The 27,848-nt window shown below is 44.3% G+C and overlaps 1 protein-coding gene across 1 annotated transcript in view; it reads right to left on the reverse strand.

Moving 5' to 3' along the window:
- Positions 1–25,435, reverse strand: part of SMAD1 (SMAD family member 1) — a 35,955-nt gene extending 10,520 nt beyond the window's left edge. The window contains exons 1-3 of the mRNA XM_035111632.3: positions 24,978–25,435; positions 9,613–10,195; positions 20–274 (exon numbers count right to left, since the gene is read on the reverse strand). Coding sequence (XP_034967523.1) covers positions 20–274; positions 9,613–10,012 — 655 coding nt within the window. The 5' untranslated portion in view covers positions 10,013–10,195; positions 24,978–25,435. The remainder of the gene's footprint in view (positions 1–19; positions 275–9,612; positions 10,196–24,977) is intronic.
- Between the last annotated feature and the right edge of the window lie 2,413 nt (positions 25,436–27,848).

The following is a 27,848-nucleotide window of genomic DNA, read 5'->3' on the forward strand; positions in this document are numbered from 1 at the left end:
CCTCTTGGAGCAAGCTTACCTGGCATCTGGAAAGGACTTCCTGGGTCCGAGCTGGCAGGTGAGTGAGGATAGGTGCCACTGCTGCTTCCTGGGGAGTTTGGGTAGCTGCTGTTGGGCGAGTGAGGAAACGGATGGCTATTGGGCTGTTGGAAAGAGTCTGGGAAAGTAGCATTGTGTGGCATGTGTGGCTCATTTTGTGGCACGCGGAATTGAGCCAGGAGACTGTGCTGTGGGTTGTATTCACTGTGTCTCGGAACAAGCACTGGAGGAAGAACTGGAAAGTTGGGGGGGGGGAGAGAGAGAGAGAGAGAAAGACCGAAAACTTAGTTCAAGGCCACATTTACAGAACAAAGGCAAACTCTCCCATGGATGCAACCATTCCATGTGAGGTATACACTTTCTAGGAACAAACAGGTCTCAGCAAGGACACTTCATTGGATCCTGTCATTACATAACTTAAATTCATACAGTGGCACACTGACTGCCAGGGTCCCAGAGTCGTAAACTCGGTTTTCACAGTAGCTGGAAACAAGATGATCAAAGGTATTTGCTTTATTTTTATATATAAAACACGGAGCAGTGTTTTCTATATTTAATGCCGATGTTTGAAACACTTTTAGTGCATTTTGCTGGCTTGCTAACCACTTAATGGTTTGTAAGCCAAAACCTTGTTAACTGGGAAATTCTTCTGAAGACAATGATAGCACTACATAGGCTATGGACAGAGAACTTAAAGAGACAACAGCTGAAAGTTTTTTTTAGCGTAAGCAATGCGCTAAAAGGTTAATATTGAAATGCTACGGTTTCCTACAGTTGCCAACCAGATATCTATGGGAAACTCATGGGCAAAACGAGATGACAAAAAACCCTCTCCCATTGTTGCTCCCTAGCAACTAGTATTAAACAGCAGGCTCCCTCAGATCCTGAAAGTCATATATATATTAGGGGTATGCATCTGCTTCAGAGAGAATCCAAATCCAGAACCAAATAGGCCACTTTGCAGGGTTTGGGGCCTTGTTTGATACAAAATGAACCTTCTCCAAAGCAGTCTGAATTGTGCTGCTCCCAAAGCTTTTAGACCCAACTTAAGAAGAAGTCAGACACCAGACAGTTGAACATGGACGGTACACAGTAAACTAAGCATGGCCACACTAAAAATGGTATTGGAAGTATTGTGTGTCCCCCCCCCCCAATGATCCTGATGTAATTCACCCTTGTCACATCTGCCACAAACTGAGTCTGTATTTTCAGTGAGCTATCTACCATGACCCTAAGATCCCTTTTCTGGTCAATCTCCATGAGCTCAGATGCCCTCAGTATATACACAAAGTTAGGATTCTCGCAGCGCCCCCACCATATGACTATATTTACATTAAGCTGCCTTTTTCTCTTTTTATTTGTTAAACTTTTGCCCAGTCTGTCCAGTGCATTTGCATTAAACAGACTCTTCCAATGCATTCGTACATGGCATTTTACAACAATTTAAAAAAGTAAAAGCACATTCCCCCATAAAAGAAAACAGCACAAAACTCAGAAACATTCTCAAATGAAGCTTCAGGATACGAAAATCCCCTGCCCAGCCAGATATACAGTTGCCAAAACAGGGAAGTTTTAACAAGTGAGCAATGAAATGTATGAGAAGGGGTAAAATAGATATTGCTGGGCGAAGTATTCCACAATCTGGATGCAGCCACTGAGAAGGCCCTCCATGTATCTTCCTCAACTATGAATGGGACACAGATGGGTCTCTCTAATACAGGCATCCCCGAACTGCGGCCCTCCAGATGTTTTGGCCTACAACTCCCATGATCCCTAGCTAACAGGACTAGTGACAGGTAACAGGACTAGTGGTTAGGGAAGATGGGAATTGTAGTCCAAAACATCTGGAGGGCCGAAGTTTGGGGATGCCTACTCTAATGCATCTTAGGTATAGATCCAGGCATCCTGGCACAAAGCCATTTATTGTTTTAACTGTCATCACCAGCACTTTAAATTATGGGAAGGAAACAATTCTGCAACAAACGCAGCTATTACAGAATCTGTGTGGTATGGTATCTTTGGTGAGCACCCATTGACATCCTTGCAGTTAGATTCTGGACCAGCTGAAGGTTTCTGGAGGACATTACAGTAACCCAACCTGGATGCAACCAAGGCATGCGTTACTGTGGCTGGGTCCGATCTTCTCTAGAATAGACACAGATAGTGCACCAACCTAAGCCTGAGCAAAGGCATCCTTGCCCACAGTCACTACCCCCATGAGACACGATTCTAGACATACAATCTGCCCTGTCTTTTCTGAATTTTGCTTCAAGTTATTTCCCTTCCTTCAGCACATTACTGCCTATGGGCACCAGGTCAGGACATTAACAGTTCCCCTGGTATCTGTTGGAAATGTTGCATCTTCTCCTCAGTTCCTGAAAGGAGACTGAGCCTAGAATAACTCATGCCTTGATTACCAGAACAAGCCACATCTTTCCTCTCCTCTCTCACACATTTAAACAAAGGCATATGAAACACTGTTGGGGGGGGGGCTTGTTTTGCATTTTGAGAATAGCTGGAAAGAGAATCTTCAAAGTGCTTTTTGCAATCTAAAAGTGGACACACTAGTCATTTTCTCCAAGGTTCCAGAGACACTGGATTTTCCATGCAAGCTACAGACAAAGGGCAGAGGGGGAAAGAAAGTGTCGCTTTTGGTACGGAGTTTCCTTAACAGCTCATGGAAACCATGTCGCTAATTTAAGAGTCTCCCACATTGCGAAAGTATGTGAAAGCTGCCTATCGTGAGATTTCCCTTAATAAAAACACAATTTGCAAAACACAAACACTGTGATGTGTGCTCTCAGAAGCAGAGCTGTGGGACCAAGCACTAATTTAGAAATGGCAAGGCGCTTCAGTTTGAACCTGCTCCAACAGAAGGCGAACATTCATACTTCACATCACTTTTAGAGCAACTTGTAGCTAGTTAGTGAGACCCCCTGGTGGGATACAAATGCTAGCAATTGGGCTGGGAAGAGTTGCCTGTCCCAGACTCTGAGAGGGATTCTATACCTTTTCAAACACCTTTTAAAAAGCAGCAGGTCGACTCGAGTGTGGCTTCTCCCATTTCTGCGCTAGGTAAAAGCACAGGAGCTTCAGTAAAAGCACAGGAGCTTCCCAGTGACCCGGGTCCCCCAAATTAACATCCTTGAGAAAGAGGGCAAAACCCCAAGAGGTTCAGATGAAAAACCTGCCTGCAGTTGGATTGGGATAAGCACGCTTAGCTTGATCAAGTTGGACACCTCCACTGTACAAAATAAATTGCTAAAATTTGACACAGCAGGAAAGGAAGCTGATCTCAGAAGTAGCTGCCAGCCCAGAGGAAGAGGCATAATTGAAGAGACAGCTTGAGACTTTGGCTATGTTGAGCCAAGCACACCTGTTGCTGCAAAGTAACCAAGAGGCACTGATCTGTTATTTGGAGAGGTTGCAAGATACTGGAGGATACAGCTGTAGAACGTTATCACTTTCCTTTCTTGAAATGAAAAAGGAACTGATTTACAAGGAGTGCAGTTGCCTTCTGGTACTCTCTCTAGACCAGGCATAGGCAACCTCGGCTCTCCAGATGTTCTGGAACTTTAACTCCCATTATCCCTGACCACTGGCCCTGTTAGCTAGGGATCATGGGAGTCATAGCTGCCAAGTTTTCCCTTTTCTCGCGAGGAAGCCTATTCAGCATAATGGAAAATCACTTTAAAAAAGGGATAACTTGGCAGCTATGATGGGAGTTGTAGTTCCAAAACATCTGGAGAGCCAAGGTTGCCTATGCCTGCTCTAGACGAGCAACTCTTCTTTGTTCACCTGGTGATGGTTACTAACTAAAAGTTTGTTTTGCTGCACAGCAGCATTACCAAGCACAATACATGTAGCCCACCTTTTCCGCAGGTGGTCCAGGAATCACCGTGTGGATCGCCAGTGCACACGTTCTTTCCCTCTCCCTCTCCCTCCCATGGCAGTGGCGCCTCCTCCCTACCTTCTTCTGGCTTCTCCCCGCCCTGTCTAGAGGAAGAAGGGGGCTGGGCTTTGTTGGTGCCAGCAGCAGCAGCCCTTGAGCGGCCGCCATTTTAAGCAGCCCCTCTCCGGAGCCCTTTCGCATGCCGCTCATCGTCCCGCCACCCCTGCCGCTCGCAAGACACAGGCAAGCAGCCACTGGGGATCGTGGTGCTCTTGCATCACTTCCTCCCCCCCAAAAAAAAATATAGTCCACCCCCTCACACACAAGCTCTGATGGACAATGGACCGGCCCCCTGCTGAATAAGTTTGCTGACACCTGCATTAGGTCATAACTGTTCACATCTACACTAAAAGCATGGATTATTATGTTAAGTAGCCTGTTGCATAAAGGTAAAGGGACCCCTGACCATTAGGTCCAGTTGTGACCGACTCTGGGGTTGCGTGCTCATCTCGCATTATTGGTCGAGGGAGCCGGCGTATAGCTTCCAGGTCATGTGGCCAGCATGACAAAGCCGCTTCTGGCAAACCAGAGCAGCACACGGAAACACCGTTTACCTTCCCGCTGTAGCAGTTCCTATTTATCTACTTGCATTTTGATGTGCTTTTGAACTGCTAGGTTGGCAGGAGCTGGGACCAAGCAACGGGAGCTCACCCCGTCACAGGGATTCGAACAGCCGACCTTCTGATCAGCAAGCCCTAGGCTCAGTGGTTTAACCACAGCGCCACCTGGGTCCCTAGCCTGTTGCATAGTTGAGATCAAATTTGTTGCAGCCTACGTTACAGTTTCAAGACTACACTATATTAACATTAGGTCTTCCGAAACTACCGGTATATAGCTTGGAGTAGTTATAGTTCAGAATGCTATCTGCACAATCAGAATGAATTTCAGGAACCAAAATGCTCTTTCTGCGCAGCCTGAGCAGGAGCAGTGAACAACATTATAGTTAATGGTTGTAGTTTGTCTTCACTTACCCCACGCCGCTGCCCTGCTCACTGCTGTGAAGAATACTCTTACGTTATGAATGGTCCGTGTAACCATTAAGAGAAAGAGGTAGGAATAGGCCAATATATACTGTATATTCCTGCGTGTAAGACTACTTTTTAACCCAGGAAAATCTTTTCCAAAAGTCGGGGGCCGTCTTATACGCCAGGTCGTATTTCTTATACGGTGAATATATCCCAAACTCTATATTTTAACTGGAGAAGTTGGGGGCCATCTTATATGCCCAGTCGTCTTATACGCCGGAATATACGGTATGTGGACTGTCCCTGGATAAAGTGACTTTTCTTCTTTAAGTTCTCATAGTTCTTCACCTAGCTAATGGTTGTCATCTGAACAAGCCAGATGTTTAACTGATAATCAGTCAGTCCATCATTTGAAAAAATAAGGCATGGGGGCCACCTTGCCCCCCAAAATGGCAACTAGACATTCCGTTTTGGCGACTGTAACGTTGGTTTAAGGAGTTTCTAGCACTGTGTATCATTCTATCAACTGATGTAAAAACAAAACAAAAAAAAACCCTCTAAATGAATCCCACTAAAATGGCTGGGACTGGTCATCAGGGGAATGAGACTGGGGGAGGAGGGGAGCCAGGCTAGCAAGCATGTCCCTCCTTTTCGCCCCCACATGATAATAAATCACATGAGGACTGAATGCCTGGATATGTTCTTAGTCATGGAAACCATGGAGGCACTGCTGACTCATAAATTCCAGTGGCATCCACCTAAAGAAACCAAGTTCAGTATCGAAGCTCATCAATATTCCAGAAGATGATTTCAAGCCTTTTAGAGGGATTCATCCAGGGCATCACATCACAAAATGTAAATATACTTTTGGTTTACATTGAACAGCTCAAGACCTAACTTTAAAGGTCAATGCTCCACATTATATTTGCTTGTGTTGGCTAAAACTTGCACACATTACTGGAAAATTGGTTTAGGAAATATAGGTTATCCCAGCACCTAAGAGTTTTTACAAAGGCCTTGTTGAGACAGTTGCTGCTAACCAAGTGTGTGTATTTAAATTAAATGTGTCTGCATGTGTGCCTTAAAAAAACCACACCGAACAAAAGAGATACTACCATGGATACTTAAGGTTGGCCTACTTGTGGCTCTCAAGATGTCACTGAACTGCAACTCCCTTCATCCATGACCACTGGCTATGTTGGCTGGAGTGATGGGAGTTGGAGCCCAACAACAACTGGAGGAAAGTTTAGGGAAGGCCGTTTTAGTAATACAGTGGTGCCTCGCAGGACGAATTTAATTTGTCCCGTGAGTCGTATAGCGAAAAATTCGTTTTGCGTAGCGTCTCCCATAGGAACACATTGAAGTGCGGTTTCCCATAGGGTGCCTCGCAAGATTGGGGGGGGGAATTCGTCTTGCGAGGCACCCTATGGGATGAAAAAAATTCATCTTGCAAAGCGCGCCATAGGAAACTTCGTCTTCCGAGTCTCCATTGAAATCGCAAAACGCTTTCATTTTGCAAGTTTTTCGTCTTGTGAGGCATTCGTCTAGCGAGGTACCACTGTATAATAAAACTACAAATCAGACGGAGTCTCTTAAGGGGAGCCTTAATATCCTCCCCTCTTACTATAGAGTGGGCCAAGCCCCAAGAACAACAAAAACTGAGGTCAAGACAAATTATTCATCCCAGAGGCTCTTTACAATGAAAGTTTACAAGGAAACCAGAAGCCAGTTCTGTCTTCAATGTTTTAAAGCACATACCAGCCAAGTGTTCCAAAATGTCCAAGTTTATAGAATACATCGGATTTCAAACACACACACACACACACCATCATCATCACTTCTAGCTATTTACCCAGGAAATTGGGCTCTCTTGGGAGCAAAGGTGGCATATAAATGTAATATTAATAATATTTTTAAAAAGTAAAACCACTCTTTGCTCAGGTGTGACAAGGCATCCTCCAATTTAGGAAAGAAGAATTAGCATGACAGGTACATATACCAAGAAGACTGCCAGTTTTTCTTTGTTCTGATTGAAACTTACTGCCTTCCACCACCTGCCTAAACTGCATGCAGAGGGGGTTCCAAGCTTACATCTCAATGTTTAAGAACTTAACCTACAGATTTATCCATGTGGTAGAATTATTGAAAAAAAAACTCTGCTGCCAGTGGGAGAGGGAGGAAAAGATTCGCAACCCTACTTCCAGGACAGATAACAAGGTAAGAGAACTATAGCTCTTAATCTGTGGTTATATCCAATTAAAAAGAATTTCAGCACATTAACAAATTAGCTAAATTGCTTGTTCTTTCTTCCTTTTGCAATTTAATCCTGAGGTCAAAAGAGTGCACTTGAGTCTTACAAATATGACTAGAGCACACCTGCGTTTAGTCATTTAAATTGTTAACTTGAAAATGCAGATACAAGAGAAGCCTAGACTGTGTTAAGTGTAATTACTTGGAAGTTCGCTGTACTGAGGCATACAATATTTAGGATCTGTAAAAGGGAAAAATTACCGTAGTTCGAAGGCAAAAGGTAGTCACTGAAGGACTGCTATCTTTGCATTACAAAACAAAAGACTTCACAAAACACAGTTTCCAAGACCAGAACTCACATCCTTACAGTTGCAGGAGGAGACAAACATGACCCCTTATTACATTAGATTCAAAGGCATGTTTAAATATTTATCAAAACCCCGCTAGTTAGACTTAGCATAGTCTTTTAAACTACAACACTTTTGTGTACACGGCCCATGGCTTTGTATAGTCCGTTATAGCTAGCTATTACAGACATGCCTGCGCAAGGCACTTCTTTCCGACAATTGTGCTGGAGTGTTTGCCAGATGACGACAAGCTTCCCCTATCACTTCTTCCTCCTCCCGTCTCTACATATATGCAGCAATCTACCAGGAAGCATGCTGACAAAGCTTGGATTCTCCAAGCTTTGAATTGCCAGTTTTAAGTTACTCCTGCCCTTCAGCTGCAGTTAGCAGTCTCAGCTTTCCAAATGGCATATCACTTTTCACAGTGTTCACCCCCTCAAATTATACACACACACACACACACACACACACACACACGACACAGACACAGAGACACAGAGAGAGGGGGGATACACCCACACACCCACATTTACGGTATATATAAATTATCTATAGTACAGTTTTCTGGAGCTCAAGTATGCAAATTGGGATACTTGGAATAATTGGGATACTCCCTGCAACTTTTATCCTTAGTAATCTCTCCCCCTTCTCCAGTTAAGCAGAGAGAGAACCAGTTCTGGTCTACCAAAGTAATTCGCTGAACAAAAATTACGCAAGCTTTCCAAATGTGGTTTTGGAAAATAGATTTACTGTGCAACCATTTACCTATTTACTACACAGTCTCAAAACAGTGCACACTATGGAATCAGTCTTGCCTCTCTCATTCAATTTTTATAATCTCTTATAAAAACACCAGGTGTACCAAAATCTAGTGTGGATCTAGGGAAATATTTATTCAGTTCTAGCAAGGGCAACAGATCTATTATTCTCATGAGCTTTTGAGCAGCTTTCCCCAACGTGGGACAGACAACTTGAGGCTGGCTTCCACCAAGATCTCTGCCTAAGAAACTGCTGCACCCAAGTCTAATATAGGAAGTCAACGGTCCCAGACACATAGTCATCAAAGCAGCAAGTTTATTTCACTGCTTAGCAGAATGCATTGCGACTGCAAGTTTTACTTTCGCTTCCTCTACCACAAGGAGCCATTACTAACCTACTGAATTTTTTAAGAGTCACATAGTATTTGTAACACAGAGAGAGATTACAGCTATAATGTACAAGGAGAGAGTGATGTATATCAGTTTATTATGTCCTACAAGTACCTGAGTCTATCTTGAATACATGAGTAAGCATAGATGTGGTGAGCTAATGTCTTAAGATGGTTCAGTAGTATAACTAAGATTTCTGAGATACCTCCGTTGGTTAGAGTGTGGTGCTGATAACGGCAATGCTGCTGGTTCGATCCCTGTAAGGGACAGCTGTATATTCCTGCCCTGCAGGGGGTTGGACTACATCAGGGGTTGGCAACATTTTTTGAGGCCGGGCCAGTCCACTCCCTGGCAGACCTCTTGGTGGGCCGGAGCATGTGCGCCCGTGCATGCGCTCAAGCTATTTCCGGCACTCTTCCAGGTAGGAAGAGCGCTGGAAATAGTTTGTGCACATGTGCATGGGCGCTCTGCCGTCCCAGAAGTGCGCCGGAAATAGCGTATACACACGTGTGCGGGCACCTCCGGGTGAGAAGCACCTGTGAGTGTGCGCACATGCTATTTCCAGCGCTCTTCAGACCCGGAAGTTGGTCCCTGCGGCGAGGGGGGGAAATAGCGCCGGGGGGGGGAGCACAGAATCCCCACGCCGATCCATGGAATGGCCTTGGGCTGGTTCCAGGAAGCTCATGGGCCGGAGCCAGCCCTTGGGCCTTAGGTTGCCGACCTCTGGACTAGATGATGCTCAGGGTCTCTTCCAACTCTTATTATTCTAGGATCTATTCCCAACAAGCTGCACATCCCATTTATCTAGTTTAGCAGGCCTATAATCTTGAATCTGATTGCAACTGAGCTGTTGGGAAAAGGCATTGCGTTAGCTAATAAAATCAAAGTGAAGTATACACGAAGATACCTACCAGGACTTTCCACTCGCTTATAGTGATAGGGATTGATGCAAACTTCCTTCTGCTTTGAACCAAAGGGAAACTCACAGCATTCCAGTGGTTTAAGTTCATGATGGCTCTGCAGATCGGGCCAGCGCCACACACGGCAATAAATTACATGGGGCAGCCCTTTCCGATGGGACACCTGGAGTCTGCCATCCAGCGAACGGGGAATTGTGACACAGTTGCTGGGCTGACCTGGGCAACTCAATGCCTTCTCCAACTCTTCCATTGCTCCCTTTTTCTTCTTCAGTTTTTTTACTAGGGCATCAACAGCTTTCTCAGCCCATTTTTCCTCTTCGTCCCCTTGCTTCCATCCTAGCAGTCTTTTAACAGCTGGGCTTGTGAAGGAGAACAAGCTCGTCACGTTCATGGTGAGTGATCAAACGCTTGAGAACAGCAAATCCTTCAAGGGCTGCCCTACAACAGTCTTGGACAAATTTATATGATTCCTTTAATCTTCCTAACCCAGAGATCTTGGAAAGTTGAAACTAACATTCCAGCTTGTCAGATGTTCTTTCTTTAGCCTTTGGGATTCCAAATGTAAGTCAGGCACCTACAAAAGAGTAAAGTGGGAGAAGGCAAAGATCAGATCTCTTTCATACAAACAATCTGAAGAAGCCCAAATACTCTACCATTCTACTACCGTGGCAGAAGTCAGAATCTAACAGACCGCTGTTGGGTTGTTACAGAACTTTATACCCGAGCAGAATTCAAACTACAGTGGTACCTCTACTTACAAATGACTCGACTTACGAATGTTTCTACTTACGAATGGAGCTCCGTCTGCCATCTTGGATGCTGTTTAGATAGGATTTTTTCTACTTACGAATTTTTAGATAGGGTTGCTTCGACTTACGAATTTTTTCTCCCAATTCATTCCTATGGGATTCAACTTGCATTTTTTCCGACTTACAAATGTGCATTCGAAACACATTAAATTCGTAAGTAGAGGTACCACTGTATAGGGAAGTTCTCAGAAGTTAGCATAGGAAGAGCCACTGCTTCAGCTGACTCATGAAGAAGACCAATTCCTCTTGAGAGATGAAAACTGCTTTGTGACATCCCCTTCACGAAACCACAATTAGTCAAGGTGGCACATTTAGTATAGAGAGAGTAGGATGCATTTCTCATCAGATTTCAAAGTCATTAAGCAGTTGAATTAATTAAGAGATCTTCACACAGCTGGTCAGCTGACTACTACAATACAGGACTTGGATGTGTTTTGTACTCGAGTCAGAACGCCAGAAGTAGTAAGTCAGCATTTTCTGAGTCACCAGAAAATTTACTACCTACATGGAAACTTTAAAATAAAAAGTTGATCAAGTTAACCACCTGCTTACAAAACCAGCAGAGACAGGACAGAACCTCAGAACAACACAATCAAGCATTATTTCTCAAAAGGGATTTCAGCAGATATGGTTGCCATGGCGTTTGTAAATATGGCGAGACAAGAACATGTCAAAACGGGTTTGCACACTTGGGAGGAACAACCTGAAAGGGTGCTCGATTCAGCGATCACCCTCAAAGGGCTGAGCATTTCAACCTGCCTTGCCCCCACCATCACATAAAGGCTGCTGCCCTGAAGACAGTGCTGGGAGGAATGTGTTGATGGAGGGTGGGGAATATCAGAATGGAGTGTATGTGGGGCTTCCCCTACCAGGAATCTGTGAGAACCTCTGTGTACCAGTCAGTGGGGCGGCACAGGCAGGGCAGCGTTGCTCACTTGCCTTCTAGACACACAGTGTTGGAGCTGGTTCCCAACAGGGTGGAGAGAGGTATACAGAGTTCAGCATGGTGGCACAGCCAATCCAATGCTTCTGCCCAGCCCACATCACATGAAGCAACCCTCCTCGCAACATCCTTTAATGGAAGACAGGTGGGCTACCGCACTGAGTTCTACTGCCTCTGTTGAAAGCATATTTTTAAATGGTGATTCTCTCTCCCCCCCCCCACTGCTATGGCTTGTTTATTTGTTGACTTTCATTATACACACACACTTACATGCTTTCTACCTTCTGTTACTTTTGAGATCCAAATATAAAAAAGATCAACAAAAGATGCTACATAGGTGTTTTGAAATAAACACTCAAGCACATTTCTGCCAAGTTTCTAGTTTCCAAGAATCACAAAGAGCCTCCTTGCTTCTGAGATTTTGCCAATACATTCCATTTTCCTTTCTGCCACTTTTAGTTTCTGCAATGCATCATTTCCTGTATTACTCTGAGCACAAAGTGGCCTTATCAGCCAGAAGTACAAACAACAGTTAACATGAGTTTGCATATGACACCTACTCCGTACTTTCCCAAATAAATGTACCCTTCTGAGAAATAGGCTTCTGTGCTTCTGGCAACCCAGCAACTTTTCAGCCTATGAATGTAAGTGTCTGTGCAAAAGGCAGGGCATTCAACATAAACCAGTTGAGTTCCTCCCCCCCCCCCCAAAAAAATACCTTGACCCAATTTTTGTCATCACCTGGTTTTGATCCCAATTAGCATCCACTGTTTTATACCTAGTGTGATAAAGCAGCTACTTTGAATATTAGGGATGTAGAGAGTGTTCCATTCTTCTTTGGAATCTGAATTTCAATCCTTTGGTTATCATGCAACAACAATGAAGTACGGTAACTCAGTGTAAGCAGTTTTAGCACATAAGTTATAACGACCAATTTCTCTACTTCTGTCTGGACACCAGATGCTTAAAACTCAAGCCTACGCCAACATCAAGCACCAAGGAAGGCCTTCTCCAAGCCCAATGTTCTAAGGTGAGGTGGTGGTGTGTGGGACCTGGCTGGCTGGGGAAGACCTGTTTGGTTGTGGCACCCTGCTAACAGAACTCTCCCTCCAGACAGAATCATCAGCCACCTACCAACATAAAAAGAAATAGGAATCATCATTTATCACTCAGATCCTGGGTGAAATCCATTGTTGGACAAAATCTGTCTGGACCCTCTAGAGCAGATGAGGGGAGGGGAGCTTGAGGTATTGAAAGGGAAAGTCAGTTCAACACATCCACCCACATAACTGGATATCAACCCTCCCCCCCCCCACAACACTGTGCTAGAAACTCAGATATACAAGCTAATCGCCAAATAGTGCCTTAAACCTGGGTTGCAGTCACCAGTACAGACTATCTGGTCGCTATTCCTCCCCCTCTTGGAAATAAGAATAGCAAATTAGAAATAAATAAATAATTTCATTTGTCTACAGTTTTGTAGTTTAAAAAGGGGGGAAATCTCAAAACAGTTTACAACATTTTAAAACATCAAATAAAACAACCCAGAATAAAACAGGGACAAGACTCAGACCAGCCTGCTGACTTCTTTTCTACCAGCCTATTAAGAGGCTAGTAAGCCAGCATTTCTATGCCAGATGAAGAATAGGGGAAAACCGATCTGTAATGGTTTTGCCAACTGTGGCATGAAGACTGCATCCTCTCACCCAAACACCTGCGGAGGGTTGCACAAAGAGCCATGGGTACATCCACGCCTTGCATTCGTGAGAAATATCTTATGAATTTCAGCACACTGGTGGAAAGGCAGCACAAACAATTACTTTTTCAAGAACAGAGTGCTGTAAGCTTCCAGAGTGCTCTTGCATTTCCACAAAGATCCATCACCACTCCCAACTGCGACTGTTACAAACACCTGTTTTTTTTAACGGCAGTTTTACACACACTGCGTGGGTGTTTTAAGATACACAAAAGCAGGATAACAGACGTTTCTGCCTATATTTAGATCTGCCTGGTCAGCTGTAATTGCATAATTTCATCAGGACCTTCTGCAACGGAAATACATCCATATTCATCACACAGGCATCAAAGGAAACATCTTTACAAGCCATATCCTTTTACAAACCAACACATGGTCTCATGCCACTCTCCCCAATTGTTGAATTCCTCCTTTAGGAAGGGCAGGGGATTTTATTCCTTTATCAATAGCGAAGTCATTTCCCCTTATGGTTAGAAGGACAAAAAAGGTGGGGCTTTTCTCACAGGTGAACAAAGCGGGTGGGGTGGGGAGTGGAGACAACCGAGAGAAGGGGGAACTGCTTTGCCACTAATGAAGTTTAGGCAAGAAAGAGAGCTCTTTGGGATCAACTTCACAAATGTGGTAGAAAGCGCTTTGGGAACTCAAACACATCTGGGGATGTTTTGCATTTATATTATAGAAGCAGGTACAGTAAAGGTTTTGCTTAGTTCCTACATGTGGTCAAAAGCCATCGACTTTCCTCACGGAAAGGCAAGATCTCTTTGGTATGCACCGCATGGAGGCTCCCTATATGGCAGACAGCTGCCGCTTTGGTGTGGCTCAGGCATGCCCCATGAGGAGGCCAGCTGGAGTTAGTCAGCCATTCCTGGCAGAAGCATTATCTGTCAAGGTGTTTGTCTTTCCTTACAGCACAAATCTGCTGGCAAAAACATGGAAAAAAAATTACCTGAGCATTCCTGCCCAAGCAGTGTCTCTCAAAAAGGGTGTCCTTCATTCCTTTCCCCTCCCACAGCAGCTATGCACTACGGATTTTTTCCCTCCTCAAGGAGTACGTGACCAGTCTGACAGGAGAGATATCTCACTACCTTAGGAAATTGTCACTTACAGAGGATTTCATAGTTGAATGGGCTGAAGAGCCTAGGTCTGCTGCAGATTTATTAATACCTGAATCCCTTAAGCAATTAAGAGTTCACTGTTCCAAATTAGAGATCAACTTGCCTTTTAAAAGTTCTGCATGGTACTTAAAATGAAGGCACAGAATCCATTTTTAAAAAATAAAAACAATGTGTTCAGCTGGTGTCAGTTGTCTGACATGTGAAAATGCTCCAATATCTATTCATTACCAAAAAAAAAAGGGAAAAAGTGGTATTCAGTTAAGTTTTAGTCACAGGCTCATGGAAATTAACAAACAAGGTGTAGGTCCATTTATTTCAGTGGGTCTGTTCTAAGACTTGATCAAATACCACCTTTCCTCTGTCACGTTATGTTCCTTACTTTAAATAAAGCTAAGCCAAATTCCAAAACGCAACCACACAGAGCAGGCTTCCTCAAACTCAGCCCTCCAGATGTTTTGAGACTACAATTCCCATCATCCCTGACCACTGGTCCTGCTAGCTAGGGATCATGGGAGTTGTAGTCCCAAAACATCTGGAGGGCAGAGTTTGAGGAAGCCTGACACAGAGAGATGCAAAAACCCTGGATATAATAGGTGACACTTAGTCAACTAAATGCAACAAGAACTGAAGCTATAACTGGTGCCTTTAGAAACCCAGAATACTTGGCAATTCTGATGAATGCTGTATATTGGGCTGCTTCATGCATCACAGGAAGTGAACCTGCGTTCACGGTTTGTTTTTCCCAAACAAGCCATCAGCAGCTTGTGATTTCTTCACAAGAAACAAAGCATGAGCACTGGTTCTCACATAACACTGAGCCAAGGCTCCTTGTTTCATCGACTGGACAGGGTGGAACAAAAATTGTAACCCATAAACCAGAGGTAGGAAACTTCCAGACTGCAGACCAATTGTGGGCCACTAGGGGGTCCAATTTGACCCGAGACCCATTTTCCCCAAACCATGCTCACCAGCTGACATCACTAGTGATGTCAGCTAATGGGTTAGGAGGACAGGTTTAACTTTAATTCTGCACTGGCTGTGTTTTGAAGCCCTCAAAATGCATTGTTCAGCTACATATGTTTTGGAGATATTCAAGTTCAGCTCTCATTACATGTTCCTTTGGCAACCTCCAAAAATAAGCTTTTTACAAACTGTGAAGTTGTGTTTGATAGCAGAAACTCCAAAGCCCATAATGGCATACTGTATTAGCCAAATACTGTACAAATAGGTACCATGCTCAATTTTGCCCCAATATATGCACTATTAGCCTATATATCAGAAGAAGCTGCAGCTTTTGAATATACATGCAAGTCCCGCTATCATTCGCTACCTCAAAATTCAGTTATCTACACAAAAAGAATTATGCCGAAACCTTGCTATATGCCCCATGGATTCATTTATCTGAAGAGCCAACTTCCTGGCTTCCTTGTTTCTTTGTGATTTGCTGGTCGGCAGCAGCCATTTTGGGGCAAAAACCAGGGAGGGGGGGGGAGGGAGATTGGACAAATCAGTTTCCTCTTTTGGCTGCAGCCATTTTCAGGAAGAAACCATGGAGAGTGTGAGGAAAAAGAGCAGACAAATCCCACATTAGAAATATTTCCGTAGGAAATAATGGAGATGATGGACTCGTTACGCACATGCTCGCCTAAGAAAAGATTTCCAGAGAATGTGTTGTGTTCGTAAAGCGGGACATCTCTGTATAATTAGTCAGAAATGTGTAGAAATTTTATAAAGTTAATTCCATAATAGAATGCCATTTTACCTTGCAGTTTCTTCAAGACGGGGTGGAAAACATGCAGTTATTTGACTTGGGGAGTCTCTAGATCAGAATTCTTTCCATGCAGAGTTTGTGAGATGCCCGTTGGCATGCTTAACCCAGATTTCTCTACCCTAAACCATGTTCACTTAAACCAAGGAATAGAGTTGCATTTTGGAAGCCTAGGAGTTTTCTTTCGCTCAACACAGAAAACGAAACAAGCTGTAACTTGTGGATTCTCCTCATTAATCAAATTTGCAAAAACAAGTCATCCAACTTAGATTTGGAACTCTTGCAGATCTAGGAATATACAGTACAAAGTTTCCTCATACACTGCTAGTGTGAGAAACTCGTAAACAGAAGTGAAAACACTTGTCTAAGATATTTGATAGAAACTGCCTCTTCCCCAATTTTCTTTCATGAACATGCAGCTGCCTTTTGCTTTAAGTAGCGTACTGCAGTATATCTGATTTATAAAGGCTATGTTTAGGCATGTACACTTATGCTGAATTTGTTGCTAGTTCATGCAAATCGACTACCTAACTGGAGTTTCTCCCTGACCCCCAGGGAAGTGCATTAAATTCAAGTTTTGCAACAGGGTGAAAGTTAAGCATGTGAACATATGCAGCACAACTTAATCTGTTTAAATACCAGAGGGAAGATGTGAAATAACACAGGGGAGGAGTCATTTTAAAAAAAATTATAACATTGTAGTACCAGTAACCTAACTGTACACAAATCTATTGATTCTGGAATATTGTGTAACATTTGATCATGGAAAAAAATTCAACTCAGCTAACGTTCACCCCAATTACGGTACATATTTAAGACAACCTCTAGTTTTACTGAGCTACCCTAGTATGCCTCAATCGTAAAAGTTGTCATGACAGCTGACAGTTCAAGTTACACATTCTGAGAAAGCCATTTTAAATATTTGGCCTTTTGTGAAATTTTTACACACCAAAGAAAGCTTACACTGTACTCCTAAAGCTTTCAGCTGGTTTAACCACAAAAGGTGCTCAAAGTTATAAATAAGTTATAAATGAGATCTTCAAAGTCTACCACCGTAGAAGTATTATCAACTTTTAAAGCAGGGGCTTTTAATTTCTATCCTGAAGGATTAGGACGGGCTACAGTTATATTACACAAGATACAATAAAGCCCACATCCTTAAATGCGTAACAATGAGCACCAAGGCCAGGCCTGCCTTAAAGGTCTTGAAAACATCTCCAGGTAGAAATAGTTCACAGCTGTCCCAACAGCCATCAAGACCGCCATACTATTCACTCTTCTTTCTAAACCTGTCATATGGTTGCAAGATTCAGTTTCCTCCGCTCTGAGAAATCACAAGGGAATATCGGGGAGGATGAAATATAACATATGTCGTGCTCAAGTGATTTAAAATGTTTTAAAATAGGACTGCATTGTTTCATTTATTGTTTTTCTTCCCATCCTTTCTTCATATTGTGCATGATTTCGCTACCCCACCCTATTTTATCCTCACAAGAATCCTGAAAGGTAGGTTCAGCCAAGCGGTGGTGACTGGGCCAAGGTCATGGCCAAGTTGGGATTCAAACTCTGTGTTCCTCATCCTTGTCTATCACTAAACAACTCTACAACATTGACAACATTTGATTAAAGACTGATCACCATGCCAATCACTCAAATCTACTAAGGAGGTGCATCAGATTACTCAGGCACATTTTTACAATACAGCAACAACAACTGCCATCTGAAGAGTTCCATCATCTCTTACACACTACATCTAAAAACAACAGAATAGGATCCAGAACTATTGTCCTCATTCATATTCATGTTTAAAACTCAACCACCCAACAAAGACTTCTTTGTCTGGGTGACAGACCTGGTTTATAAATATTCAAACAAAATGAAAGGTGCAGGCTTTGAAACACAACAGGAGATACCACTGCAGACACGGGCGGGGGGGGGGTATCTGCAACTCACCAGCAGAAGCTGGTGATATCTGCTTGGTACCAATTCAAGCCGCTGAGTCCTTAACAGGCATTCTAGGCAGAACATACATTTGTAGTCTAGTCTCAGTTCGTGCCAGGTACTGGGACAGAGTTTGGGGAAACAAAATGGCTGCAGCCTTCGCAACATCTGTACTGAAAAGGACTCCTCCCTGGGCTTTCAAAACAGAAGCCTCAATGAATCTAAGACTACTCCAAAATTGTACAATGTTCAAGGAAAATGAACATTATACCCACCATTACCAGTGATATATGGCATTACGTTTTATACAAAGTCTTTTTTTTTTATTCATAAAATTGGCAACACAATGAATGAACACAACACAACGAATGAACACAACACAACAGGGCAACTGGAATGGAAAAGATACCAGTCAAGACTAAAATCAGAGTTGTAATATCACTTTTGAGGCGACTATAACTGGAGACACAGGTGTTCAAGCATAACAAAATTAGTACGTTAACCACTGTCTTTGCCTGAAAATGTAAATAATGTGAAGAACTGTATGCAATGGAAAGAACTGTATGCAACTGTATGACTACTCATCTCTTAAAATTCCGATAAAACTAATATCCAAATATCCATATTTAAATGTTTTAAGCCAGGCAGGCAGAGCAATCCTAACACAGGTGAATCAGTTGCCGGTCCCAAGACATACTGGCCACGACAAAAGGAAGAGGTGGGGGGGAGGGGGAGAAATGTTTTTGCTGAACCAGTTCCAGGCTTGTAGAACTGAAAGTCCCAGACTGGGCCCCACTCAAAGGGATGAAACAGCTTTGGATCCAGCAGATCAATGGCTGCCTCTGCTCTATCCCCCCCCCCTCATAATGCCCCTTTTGGGGTGGGGACTACGTTTGTTACTGCCAGCAGAAAGACTGCCAGTGATAGATAAACAACTGCCTACACTTCTTACTGCTTACAGGCACAGACTCTGTATGGATAAATAGGATAACATTTGGAATGAGTTTATACAAAATGTAGTAGGCTATTAAAATTTGCATAAGCGCTAGGACAATACCAATTTATACAAGAATGTATGGGAATATCATATATTGCTCTCTCCTTTTTTTTGCATATCTTCGCTTTTATCTTTGTTGTTGTTTTTCTCCCTCTCACTTTTCCTTCTTTTTTTGTATCACTTTATTTCTTTTAACTGAAATCACCTTAATAAAATTTAATTTTTTAAAAAAATGCCTGCACTTCTCGCACCTACACCAGGAGGCAAAGATCAGGGGCTTAGGACAGTTTTGCTTATTGATCCCCCACCCACCCATATCAAATGCTTTTGTTCAGCTGCTTTTTTGGAGGCGGGGGGGGGATGAGATAATTTATACAACATGAGAAATTTAACATGGTACATATTTAGTAAAACAAAACAAATACGTTAAATCAAAATTTTAATTGATTTAGGGCAGCCGGATATTTTCCATGAAGTTTCCAAATTCAAGATTTCCCAGAAAACCCACAACTCTTCCGCCTCTCTCCCGCTACTCAGTTCATAGGACTTGCCCAACCATCACTTCTTCCCTTCTTAACTGGATTTCATTTTATATCCCTGGCTTTGAATGAAGTCGCATCTAACTCATATTGCACCAGGTGTTACAAAAAAACCCCACAACCAATAACTTATTTGAAGCACTGACCCACTGTATCCCCAAGTAAAACTACCCTGGCTATTTTCTGAGTGCATAAGAATGTCATCTGTACAGTCTTTTTGTTCAGGAGAACGAAACTCTTGAGGAAATAGCTTTTTCCATTTTGTAGCAGAATTCAGCAACACCAATTGGCTGAGGGAGGTGATGAGACCAAGAAGCTTCCCCCTGGAGTAGATTTCTCCTTAAATATAAAGGTGCCAACTGTATTTATGCATTAAGAATTCAACCCCCCCCCCCGAAAGCCAGATAAAACATGTGAACTGGGAATGTGGATGGGAAGAACAGGGAAACAAGGACTAGGTCAGGATTGGGACTAGAACAATATCTGTTCTTTTCAAACTGAAAGCCAGGCTCACACCACAGGAGAGAAAACTGTGCCAGTGTCTGACTTGAGATGTGTCTGTATGAAACCCAATTTGCCAAGCACACTTTCAGACATGATAATCAAAGCTGTTAAGTTCCCAAGCCTTGAGCAAGTCACCAAGGAGATGCTAGGAAGTTTGAATTGAGCAGGTTCACACCACATTCAAGTCACAAAGTTACTGTGCAGCCATGGTGCAATTTGTAGTTTTATGGTCTCTTACATGATTTGTTACCCATCTCCATAAATGTTATCCGTATAAAGGAATATAACCAAGATTTGCAGAAAGCTGCATTAAGATTTGTATCTCAGTTCTTTCCTAAACAGATTGAATGCATACTTTTAGACAAACAATACTAAAATACTGTTTTCTATTTTTCAGCTGAATTTTTTTTTCATGGAAATTTGGAGGTACTATTATTCCTTTATTTGCCAAAATTCCTTTTGCTAACATTTATCCAAATCTTCATCTTTACCCCTACAGCCCCAATACATTTTGCTCTGAAAAACAGTCATTGTTTTGTTGCACAGTATGACTTGGATACCATAGCTAGATGGATGGCAGTGTATTTTGGAAAGACTGTTGCTCCAACAGCATTTTCTTCCCTTCCAATCTCATAACTGTTTGATCTGGAAGCATGATTGGGCATGTACCTACCAGAAATAGGGCTACTGGAAGAAGGTGTTGTCACACTCTATTCAGCAAAATCATTTCCTGCATCAGTCCAAGCTGAAACGCACATTGTCCCTCGTCCCAATTCAAGTGTATTTATGGGCCCTGAACATTCCAAAAACTTTCTACCAATCAAACCTTCTATTTTCCAGCTCCAATAATAAGTTGATTTGTAGCGGCCAACACTGTTGTGACCTAAGTCTTGTTTGTTCAGCACAAAAGAAAGCCCAGTTGGTCTGCTGGATCCAAGATCCCAACAGTGCCAAGGACTGCAGCTTGCATACAAAAGTACAGCACATGCAATTTACTTTTTTCTTGTTGTTATTTGATACTCAAAAGCAGGATCTGTAGTTTCTGCAGCACCATGACTGCCAGGGAGCTTGCTGCATTCACAATCTGGATTAACTGCAAAGTGTTTGCTTGCAGACAAAGCAGCTTTCATTAGCCTCCTCACATCTGTATCCCACCCATGCCCCCAAGCAGCATTTCTGCTATACAACTCTTGAGAGTTCAACTGGGTTGAATGGCGATTTTTTGCTGGACTGTCAGTACAAAGACATAATGCCAATTGGCAATGATAATTTGGTGGCCTGCTACAAAGCGGTATATCAGGATAAGCCAGCTTTTAATTTATTTTAGAAAATTTGTAGTTTAATTTTATTTACATTGTTTAGTTAGCATGGGGGGGTTCCCCCCTGTGGTAGTCTGTTCTTCAATAAGCTCCCTTACCAATTTAAGTTTTATGCGAACATAATACACGCTTACTTGCAAAGACAAACAGGGATCTCAATTATTTACTTCTAAATATTCACCTCTGTATTACTCACAAAAGAAGAATATGGGTGTTGGAGTTCCAACACTTGCTTTCATAATATATTTAATTATGATGACTAACAAGCTCACAGGCTGACCCCCCTCATTTCACCCTGATGTATCATTTTGCATTTCACTGCTGTAAGTCAATTTGAGATCTACAGCAGGTTGGAAAGGCTAGTAATGATGCTCTCTGCAGTCTCCAGGGAGTCCACATTATACACAGCTTACATTATTTATAAAGCCTAGATGATGTGTCCATTAGCCTTGCAGGATTACACACCAAGAGATACCACTTACACTTGACAGTACTGACTGCTGCTGCATTGCCAGCACAGCTTAATTCAAATTTACCTACTCCCTAAGCTGATCTTTCCTTCTGTTTACATACATTAAGGTGGATTGCTGTGAGAAATTTGTTTGGAAATAATCACTGCCACGTTAGGTTCATGCTTTGATTCTCAGAACAAACCAGACTTTACACATAAAAGCTCTTTTGAGCTTCTCTCTGTCTGCTATGCAGCAGTATGCAAGTGTGAAAGGAAGAAATGTGTTTTAAAAAGCACATTTAAAATATATTAATGGCCTTGCAGCAACATAGATTTACAATCACAATTTCAATTTGTTGTCACCTGTGAACATATACTTCCTTCCTCCACCTACCACTATCCTTTAAAGTTGAATACATTTTAGGGAATAGCTTTTCCCATGTTTAATCTCTCCTTCCCATAGAGAAACAAGGGGAAAGCCACATTGTCAGTTCCATAACACTGGGGGGAGGGAGAGGGGTGTGAGAATTAACACCCACCCTCTCTCTCTGCAATCTTTGCTACTAATGTCTTAAAACAAGAGAGGGAGAATGGGTTTGTGTATGTGTTTATCTTCAGGAGGGGTGTGTATAAGTTTAAGAGGGTGGTGAAAAGACACGGCTTTCCTCCTGTCCCTGTCAGTTTTACAAGAATACAGAGGGAGGAAATGATGGTGCAGTGATATGGGACAAATGATGCTTGTGGGATTGCATCCGTCTATTCACAGGGCAGTATAGGATAGCATCTGGTATAAGCAGGTGGGGATATGTTTTCTCCCACTCCAGCGCCAAGGGCTGCAGTGACATTTGAAACAGGAAAGCCATAATTTGTGAATAGTGGCAGATGTGCATTAACTGAAGGGATGGGGAAAGGCCGAACGATAAACAAAGGTGTCTTAATATTTTCCCTATCTTTCTCCTGCGGAACTTTAAAATGTGCGATTGCAGCCGTAAGAGGTTTTCGCCATCAGTGCTATTATCTAGAATCTATATTGCCTTCTCTCTCAACACTGCTCAGAAGTGTTTTTGAGTCATCAGATCATCAAGGATATACACTAAAAACCACAACTAGAGAGAGGGACAATGCAGAACAGAACTGTATTTGATTACATTTTGGGGAGCGAAGGGGTCATAATTAAAGCAAGGACAAATCACTACCCTTGTAACCTGATCTGGCCTTGAACTGAAGTGATCTTATCTGGGGAGGTGACTAGGAAGCACTGCAAGGCTCTTTGAGCTTCTGGAGACCCTGTTTGTGCCTTGAAAACAGAAGGTCCAAGTATTATAGTTAGCAAGTAGGATAAGCATTTCCAGAAGCTTTTTTTTAAACAGAGAACAGAACTGAGTTGTCTCTCAGTCCTCAGCAGTGATCTTCAATCTGTTTCTGGGTGTAATGCGCACAATGAGAGTTAATCATGTCTTGTGGCAAACAAATTTATTATGGCCCATGTTTTATGAGCTTATGAGTCCAGAGAAGCTTAATAAACTTGTTTGCCTCCAAAGTGTCATAAGACTGATCATTTCTGCTGCAAGAGACAAACACAATGAAAAATAAGCATCTAATAAGTACGGTACTGTATAATGTAGCAACCGTCTGGAAGAATATAATCGTTTGTTACTCCCCAGCAGGCAAACAGCAAATATTTTGGAAAGAGATTATTTGTAGCTATAGTAAAGTTCCAGTTTCAAAACAGTTATACAAACAAGAAGTCACACATGCAAACTGCAGAGCAAGACCATTAGGTGAGACACAACTTTTGCAAGTGTTTTTGCTAAATTCAAGTGTGAACTATAGTTATACAGTACAGTTAACTTAAGAATGTATCTGTCCATCTTTTAAATCCTAGACCTGAGAAGGCACCCTGGGACCCATTTGGGAACATGAATTTTCACCATTAAACACTTTTCCTAAGCACTGCTTAGGAGCCTTTCAGTCATAAGTGGTTGGTACTGGAATATATACAGGGGGGAAATGCGTATTAATTTTGGTCTCCACGAAGTAACTCACACATTATGTGTATACATGCGCTACAGTGAAGATCAGTTGCTTCCTGAAGCATGAAGCCACTCCTCAAATTAAAGCAGCCATTCATATTCATACCGTGTATGAAGAACTGCTAAGCCAGCCCACACACAGCTTCATCAACTATTAACAAAGGGCCAGAAATTGCTGCCCCCGGTTTTGGCATAGCTTCTCTTCCCACCAATTCCCAGAAAGGTTGCTGGAATATAATGAGCCAACTATTTTCGGGCGGGGGCGGGGGAGGGGGAGGAAGTCACCCCCAGATTTCACCGAGCCATCCCTGCCACCCCGGTTCGATAGAGGCTTGGAAAAATAACATTTCAGAAGGGGGAGTTCTAGGGCACAGATGCCTCCTATTAAGTCTGAGAAAGATGGCTCAGTAACATCACCCTCACACCGGGGGGGGGGGAGCATTAGACAGCCACAGAGAGAAGAGTAAATCTATTGTGTTGGTTTCCCTGAACCGCACAACTCTGGCCTCATCCTGCCGCCCGGGAGAGAAGTCGCGTCTCATGCGCGCAGGCGAAGAAGCCGTGGCAAGTTTCCCCCGACTTGGCTCCGAGCACAAAAGGGGCCCGGACGCCTGGGGAAACCTCCGCGCAGCCGGGAACAAGGGCTCTTGTCTTCTACTGCATTTCTTCTCCCTCCCTGGCTCGGGACGGAGAGGAAGCGGGACCCGCTCCTGGCGTGTCTCCTTCGCTCCCCCAGAGCCACCCCGACGGTCTCCATGCAGACTCTCAGGAAACAAGGGAAGATCGGGAGGAGGGGAGGAAGGAGGTTGGCCCGACGGGACACTTTTTAAGACAACGAAGTTTTAAGAAGGGGGGGGGGACCCCACCGTGGCTTCGGCCCCCGTCGGCCCCACGGCTAACTACAGCCGCCATCATGATGGGAACGAAGCCTCTCTCTCTCTCTCTCCCTTTCCCTTTCCCTCCCAGGCAGCCAGACACGCGCGCCGCCAGTCCTTGCCACCTCGCCGCCCTTTCGGCTGCACGGCGAGGAAGGAGAAGGCGAAGCAGCCTTGTTGTCCTTGGAGAACCAAGAAGATCCCCAAACCAGGAGGCCGACGCTTGGGGTGGAGGGGAGTTGCTGGATGCAGGCAGGACTCTGGGCAGGAAGGAGAAGGCAGAGAGAGTAAGGGAGTTTTTCTTACCGGCTCTCGGTGGGGCGAGCAGGAGGAGGGAGACGGGAAAAGAGCGTGCAAACGAGCCACCCGCCGCCGCCGCTGGGCCGATGAGCGAAGTCCCGCTCTGCTTTTGGGGTTTTTTGCCTTTGCCGCCCCCCTTCTCTCCTCCTTTGCCGCTCCCGCTTCCAGCGCCGCCGCCGCCAAGCAGCCGTGCGCTCGCTCTGCTGCTGCGCCTGGATTGATCTGGTCTCACTGGCGTCAGAGAGTCGGAGCCACCCAGCCTCCACTTACCCCGCTGCCAATATGCAACATACATATATACACACACACACTCGCTCACACACAGACGCGTGCGCGCGCTCGCTCACTCTCCAGGCCAAGTTAGGGATCCTCTCCAAATGCCCGCCCCCGCTCCTATGAGGAAGGCACCGCTGGCTTGGCTGCAGAAACCCAGCCTCTCGCTTCTTTCCTCTTGTCTTTTTCCTGCCCACCCCCCTCGCTCCTTCCCTCTTTCTCTCCCTCTCCCCCACATCCCGCCCCCAAGGAGGATTCTCGGCCGCGGCTGGGACGGGCGGGCGGGCGGCCTGCGGCGGGGTTGGAGCTCCGTCAGAGACCATCGGCGGAGGGTGGCGAGCAGAGCAGGGCAAGGCTTTCATGTTGTCGCTTCTAGCTCCCTGTCGCTTCCGCGCGGGTTAGGCGGCCATCCGCAGAGCTGCAGCCTCGTCCCTCCGAGAGCAACAGGTCCCGAGGCTCTGGAAACAAGCGGTTGTTGTGCCAGTGTAGCCCAGAAGCCCCTGTTCTGAACACAGTTATATCTGCAAGGTATCGGAGAGGCTTTATGAAAGCATATTTTGAGAGAAAAGACCCCCCAAAGACACATCTTTAAATGCATATACAATTTGTGTGTGGACTTTGATCCCTTTTGTCCATCACTAGGCATTCAAGCCCTAGGATGTTTTCTGTTCCAGCAAATTCTCCGGACAACATGTTATTTTGGATAGCCCTACACATTACAATTGTTGAAAATCCTGGTGGTTCCTCAAGAACCAGTGCAAGACATGGCCATCTTGCAAACAAGGTGTAGATGTAAACACATCTTTAAGCACAGTGTACACATGGCTGGGAAGCTTCCCAAATGTGTACATTTCCCCATCAGCCCGAAAACCTCCACTCCCCTAAGTCTGATTTTAGTAGTGGACCATATTGAATTTTCTCCTCGTTTAAGTGAGAACACAAGATCTATATGCCAGGGTACCCACACCAAGAATGAGTCAAATTCTGAGTTTGAATTACTTGGAATTTGGGCACTGAAAAAGCTCAGCTTACTAGATAACTCTCAGATAAAGGTAAAGGGACCCCTGACCATTAGGTCCAGTCGTGACCGACTCTGGGGTTGCGCGCTCATCTCGCATTATTGGCCGAGGGAGCCGGCGTATAGCTTCCAGGTCATGTGGCCAGCATGACAAAGCCGCTTCTGGCAAACCAGAGCAGCACATGGAAACGCGTTTACCTTCCCGCTGTAGCGGTTCCTATTTATCTACTTGCATTTTGAAGTGCTTTCGAACTGCTAGGTGGGCAGCGCAGGAGCTGGGACCGAGCAATGGGAGCTCACCCTGTAGCAGGGATTCGAACCGCCGACCTGATTGGCAAGCCCTAGGCTCTGTGGTTTAGACCACAGCGCCACCCGCGACTATACATGTGCTCAAAGACACCCCTATGTTCCAGGGCTAAAGCTGCAGTCCTAATTCCACTTATCTGGGTGAAAGCCTCACTGAGATCAATAGGACTTAACATCTGAGTAGACACAGTAAGTCCTGATATTAAAAACAGATCCTAAACTAGACTGAAATTAGTATGAGGGCCAAAGTACGTTAAATGTGCTGTCACATACATGCACATGTGTAAGTAACACCCATTATCTGATACAGATTAGAACTGCCATGCACTTTTCCCAACCAGGGGAATTGCGTCCCCAATAGTGTGGGAGAGGGGGGCTGCCTCCGCCTCTCTGATGCTTCTGCCCCGGAGCTGCAGGTGATTGCTGCATCAGAGAGACTGCCCCTGCCTCTCCAAGGCTTCTGTCCCCTTGTCAGAATTGACCCGGGGGTCAAGCTGTCACTGGCTGATGGCTGAGCCCTCACTCTCCCTCTTGGCTGGCCTAGTAGCGGCGGCCCTAAAAGAAAGGAGCCGCTGCTGCTGCAGCCCCAGCTCCAAAGCCCGGGTGAGCTTCCCTCGATATGGGAAATGTAGTGGGGGTGCCTGGTTGCGTCCCTCAAAAAAATGTGCCCAGGGCAATGGGCCTCCCAGCCCCGCCATGCTACGTCACTGATCCCATCTGTCCCTCCTCTCCACTGAACACAGTGGGAATTATATCTAGGTAAGTCTGCTTGGGTCTAGGGTTCCAGATGGAACTGTTTACATAGGAGACGTTTGTTATATGCAGTAGAAACCTGCAAGGATTTCACCTCCCTGGTAAAGGCCTTTGCCTCTTTAACAGATGCAGAAACACAGATAGCCCTTTGAAATGCAGATAGCTGGTGATAGTACTTGCCAGTATTAGGCATCTGCTGGACCCATGAGTGGTTGAACCCTAAAATCTAGCGCTCAAGAGGCCAGCAAGGAGAGTAGATTAAGGAGCATGGATGTGATTGGTCCATGTGCTCTTATTGGGAGAAGGAAGTTATTTGATACAGAGTCAGACCAAGTAGCTCAGTATTGTCTACACTGACTGGCAACAGTTCACCAAGGTTTCAGTCAGAGGACACATCCAGCCCTACCTGGAGACACAGTGGATTGAACCTGGGACTTTTATGCATTCAAAGCAGATGTTCACTGAGCTACAGCCCTTCCCCAAGGGAATGTACCGTATCTTGCTAGTGAGATGCTGCAGATTCTGCT

Source organism: Zootoca vivipara, chromosome Z1 (assembly GCF_965207765.1).
Source record: "Zootoca vivipara chromosome Z1, rZooViv2.hap1.1, whole genome shotgun sequence".
NCBI lineage: Eukaryota > Metazoa > Chordata > Lepidosauria > Squamata > Lacertidae > Zootoca > Zootoca vivipara.